This window comes from Entelurus aequoreus, linkage group LG04, assembly GCF_033978785.1.
Source record: "Entelurus aequoreus isolate RoL-2023_Sb linkage group LG04, RoL_Eaeq_v1.1, whole genome shotgun sequence".
Classification (NCBI taxonomy): domain Eukaryota; kingdom Metazoa; phylum Chordata; class Actinopteri; order Syngnathiformes; family Syngnathidae; genus Entelurus; species Entelurus aequoreus.
The window spans coordinates 64,239,437-64,244,436 of NC_084734.1; the positions used below are offsets into that span (position 1 = coordinate 64,239,437).

At 41.5% G+C, this 5,000-nt stretch overlaps 1 protein-coding gene across 1 annotated transcript; it reads right to left on the reverse strand.

Moving 5' to 3' along the window:
* Positions 1-1,352: 1,352 nt before the first annotated feature.
* LOC133649219 (fibroblast growth factor 20-like) lies at positions 1,353-2,010 on the reverse strand. The gene is made up of 2 exons (XM_062046051.1): positions 1,593-2,010; positions 1,353-1,486 (listed from the first exon to the last, which is right to left on the reverse strand). The coding sequence occupies exons 1-2, from the start codon at positions 1,885-1,887 to the stop codon at positions 1,353-1,355; spliced, it is 429 nt and encodes a 142-aa protein (XP_061902035.1). The 5' UTR covers positions 1,888-2,010.
* Positions 2,011-5,000: the final 2,990 nt, after the last annotated feature.

The window sequence follows — 5,000 nt, forward strand, 5'->3', positions numbered from 1 at the left end:
ATTTGTTCACCAAGATGCACCTTAACTGGATTAATAATAAACTATGTACACTGCGTACAGCCCAATTGTAGCCCACAACAAGTGTAGTTATTATTGTGGAATTACATTTAAAAAAAAGGGAACAAATAAGCGTAAGTTAACGAGAAAAAGTTGAAATGTTGATCATAGTAACACTAATATTAATACACTTTGTCGCCTGACACAAATCAGAGTCATCTGCTGTGATATTGATGGACAAATGTCCACATATATTCCGCACATACCATAATGTTTTTAGCCTTTTATAAATATCATAGTGGCACCTGCATCCTTTAATTTTTCTTGGAAAAAAATAGTAAAGTATACATTATTTCTATATGCTTTTACCTGCATAATGATATGGCATCTAACTGCCACATGAATAATCTATACAGCACACATGTCATAAATGATCTGGCCCACCACATCATTTTATGTGGCCTACGAAAGTCTGGAAAAAAATCGGAGTCAATAAAGTACTTTACAAAAAATACATGTACTGCACAATTGCATATATTTTCAACTTTAATAATATCTAATAATGTTAATATTTCTATATCAGTCATTCCAAACATGTTTTGTTAAAATATTTAAAAAATACTCAAATACTCCTGCCTGCATTATATTTTTAAAGCAAGTTATTCATCAAATCGCACATTGTCAGAATGACAATAGAATGTACGGTAAAAAAAACAACACAAAAATAAAACTGACAGCTCAGTCCCCAGAATTTTAAAGCAACTGCATGGGCTGCCAGAAGTTGCTTTTTTATATATTTTTTATTTTTTATTGAGACAAAGATAATTTATGTATTTAATATTTGTTTACTTACTATGGTGTATTATTTGTTTATTATTTATTTGTTCGCTGTTGTGTTAGAGAGAACAAAGAAATAGGATAAAATTGAAAAGGGGTAGGATTAAATAAGCTCAGCTTCTTCCTACTCCTTTTCGTGACGTGCTGTAACGAAACAACTGGAAATATGTGATGAATTACATTGTGTTGTATGCGTGTTCGAAATAAACTGAAACTGAACTGAGGTGGCGACTTGTCCAGGGGTACCCCGACTTCCGCCCGATTGTAGCTGAGATAGGCTCCAGCGACCCCCCGCGACCCCAAAAGGGACAAGCGGGTAGAAATGGATGGATGGATGGAACTGAACTGAAATCTACAAACTTATTTTTTACAGTGTAAGTAAAACATATATATAATACTGCAATTAAATGCATAAATGTGTGATAATATTAAGAAGGAAATCCATATTCATGTATTGTTTACTATTTATTATAAATGGCCCTCTGAGCGATGTGGCCCCCCAGATGAAAATGAGTTTGTCACAGGATGAATAAGAAGAATGTACTTACAGAGCCATATAGCTCTCCTTTATCATTCATCCCCAGATAGAGTCCACTGTCCACTCCTCGAATGCTTATTAAGCCAACAGCCAGGCTTATGAATTCCAAAATCCCTGTAATAGAAGATGACAGTTGATTGATTGACAATGACAATAAATGTTCCATCTATGTGACAAGGAACACATTTCTTTTTTGTTTCTTTTTTTTTTGTTGTTATACCGGAACGACTGTGGTCCTTTCTGGTCCCCTGCACGGTGCCATCCGGAAGTATCTCCAAATGGAAGCCCGTCCTGCAGTACAACTGTCTCCTCCTCAGGATCCCTTTGAGGTGCGTTAAATCCGCCGGGGTGCTGCTGCGGGACAGCCGGTCCCCGGGTACGAGGTGCTCCCCAAGCAGGGTGGGACCCTCCACCAGTGGGGTCAGGACGAAGTGGGAGCCGACGTGCGCGAGCCCATCAGCAATGCCGTGCAGGACGCCTCCAACTTCCCCCAGAGAAGCAGCAGCAGCAGCCATCGCGTCAAGCCGCACAGTGGGCGAAGTTCACAGAGTGAGCACTCTTGCGTGGAAACGATCACTTATTGCATGTTCTCCGTTACAAACATGTCCACGCTGTGCAATGGCTTTCTTTCTCTCCACTGGCGCTCCTCTCTCTCTCTCTCTCTCTCTCTCTCTCTCTCTCTCTCTCTCTCTCTCTCTCTCTCTCTCTCTCTCTCTCTCTCCTCTCTCTCTCTCTCTCTCTCTCTCTCTCTCTCTCTCTCTCTCTCTCTCTCTCTCTCTCTCTCTCTCTCTCTCTCTCTCTCTCTCCTTACCACTCCTCACACGGCATACCTGGTCGTGACGAATGGCGGTGCCTGCGTGGGTCCGTGTGGAGGTAAGCGGGTGCAGTGCGGGAGCCGGCAGGTAAGGCTCTCGTGGGAGGTTCGCGCTCGGGGGTGGCAGGCCAGGTGAGCAAGGCAGGTGCAAAAGCAGAGACGTAGAAAGGGGGCGGGGCTGTCAGAGTTGTCAGGCAAGCCCTGGCAGACTTTGTCTTCCTTTTCTCGCCAACACACACGAGTCGTAAAGCTGCCGTGGACACAAATGTTTTATTTATAAAAGTATCAAAGCATCATGTTTAAAAAGGGTTTATTATAAACGATGTTAGGTAGGGAGCTGTAAATCCAGGGTGACTTGAACTACCCATTGCTCGTCTTTTGAGTCTGAGCGAAAAGAAGCATGGCAGCCCCTCCTGGACTTCTTTTACAAGTTCCTTTCTAGTTCGTGGGTATAAAGCCAAGTCGAGCTGAGGCTCCCTTCCTGGCTCAGCTTAAATAAGGTTTAGTAATTTACTGCCAGATGGATGACGTTGATGTCCTTATAGTAAGGCTAATGGTGACGCTACTAATTGAGTGTCATCATTATCAGGAGCTGTCCGCCATCTTTGGTGCTGATATAACTAACTTAAAGGCCTACTGAAATGAGATGTTCTTATTTAAACGGGGATAGCAGGTCCATTCTATGTGTCATACTTGATCATTTTGCGATATTGCCATATTTTTGCTGAAAGGATTTAGTAGAGAACATCGACGATAAAGTTCGCAACTTTTGGTCGCTGATAAAAAAGCCTTGCCTGTACCGGAAGTAGCGTGACGTCACAGGTTGTGGAGCTCCTCACATCTGCACATTGTTTACAATGATGGCCACCAGCAGCAAGAGCGATTCGGACCGAGAAAGCGACGATTTCCCCATTAATTTGAGCGAGGATGAAAGATTTGTGGATGAGGAAAGTGAGAGTGAAGGACTAGAGGGCAGTGGAAGCGATTCAGATAGGGAAGATGCTGTGAGAGGCGGGTGGGACCTGATATTCAGCTGGGAATGACTAAAACAGTAAATAAACACGAGACATATATATTTACTCTATTAGCCACAACACAACCAGGCTTATATTTAATATGCCACAAATCAAACGATCAAATGTTTGGAAGCCGTAGCTGCGTACTCACGGTAGCGTGTATCCAACTCAAAGTCCTCCTGGTAAGAGTTTCTGTTGTCCCATCTCCACAAGCATGCGTATCCAACTCAAAGTCCTCCTGGTAAGAGTCTCTGTTGTCCCAGGCCAATGGTAAAGCTTGACTGTTATCGTTCGGGAATGTAAACAATGGAACACCGGCTACGACGTAGCCGCTACGTGTTTGTGTTGCTGCAGCCTGCCGCTAATACACCGCTTCCCACCTACAACTTTCTTCTTTGCTATCTCCATTGTTCATTAAACAAATTGCAAAAGATTCACCAACACAGATGTCCAGAATACTGTGGAATTTTGCGATAAAAACAGATGACTTAATAGCTGGCCTCAATGGTGTCCCAAAATGTCCGCTACAATCCGTGACGTCACACGCAAACGTCATCATACCGAGACGTTTTCAGCAGGATATTTCGCGGGAAATTTAAAATTGCACTTTACTAATCTAACCCGGCAGTATTGGCATGTGTTGCAATGTTACGATTTCATCATTGATATATAAACTATCAGACTGCGTGGTCGGTAGTAGTGGGTTTCAGTAGGCCTTTAAAAAGCTAACTGTCCACGTAACATTATAGCTGACCTAACTAAATGTTTTTATGGTAACACTTTAGTATGGGGAACATATTCACCATTAATTAGTTGCTTATTAAAGTAACAAAGACTTAATTTAGAGTTATTTGGACACTGGGGGAACATATAAGGTTTAGGGTTAGGGTTAGGCTTAGGTTTAGGGTTAGGGTTACTAATAAGCAATAACACTGAGGTTATTGAAGGAAGACTCTTAGTTGGCAGCTGAAATTATAGCTGAACCACTGACTCACATTTTTAACCTTACTCTAATTTCAAATGAAATCCCTTTGGATTGGAAATCTGCCCTTGTAATCCCCCTATTAAAAGGAGGTGACCCTAGTAATCTAAATAATTACAGACCGATCTCTAAACTCTCTGTTCTGGCAAAAGTGCTTGAATCCCTTATCAGTGAACAGATAAAAGACTTTTTGGACACCAACTTTATTCTGTCACCATTTCAGTCAGGTTTTCGCAGAAATCACAGTACTGTTACTGCTGCTATGAAGTTTATATATGATGTAACTGAAGCTCTTGACAAGAAGCAGTGCTGTCTGTCCCTCTTTATTGACTTTTCAAAGGCATTTGATACTGTTGATCATGTCATTTTAATCAAACGTCTTTCAGCTATTGGTTTTTCTCAGCAAGCAGTTGGATGGTTTGCAAATTACCTCACAAGTAGAACTCAGGCTGTTCAGATAGAAGGTTCCTCCTCGGACGTACTGCAAGTGAAAAAGGGTGTCCCTCAAGGTTCTGTGTTGGGCCCATTATTATTCACTATTTACATAAATAATCTTGGACAGAATATTCCGAACTCAACTTTCCATTTCTATGCTGATGATACTGTCCTATACTGTACAGCACCCACTCCTGCTGAGGCCTTTAAATATCTACAACATGCATTTGACAGAGTACAAGAACAACTTTGCTATCTTCAACTGGTTTTAAATGCAGAGAAAACAAAGTGTATGTTCTTTACCACATCAAAAACTGTAAGATCAGCACTGTGTGAGAACATTTTAACAAGAAATGGGCAACAAATGATGTTAGTATGTGC

Coding starts and splice junctions, on each gene's coding strand:
- LOC133649219 (XM_062046051.1), bottom strand. CDS start 1,887: ATGGCTGCTGCTGCTGCTTCTCTGGGGGAAGTTGGAGGCGTCCTGCAC. Junction 1,487..1,592: donor AAAGGACCACAGTCGTTCCG/GTATAACAACAA, acceptor CTTCTATTACAG/GGATTTTGGAATTCATAAGC.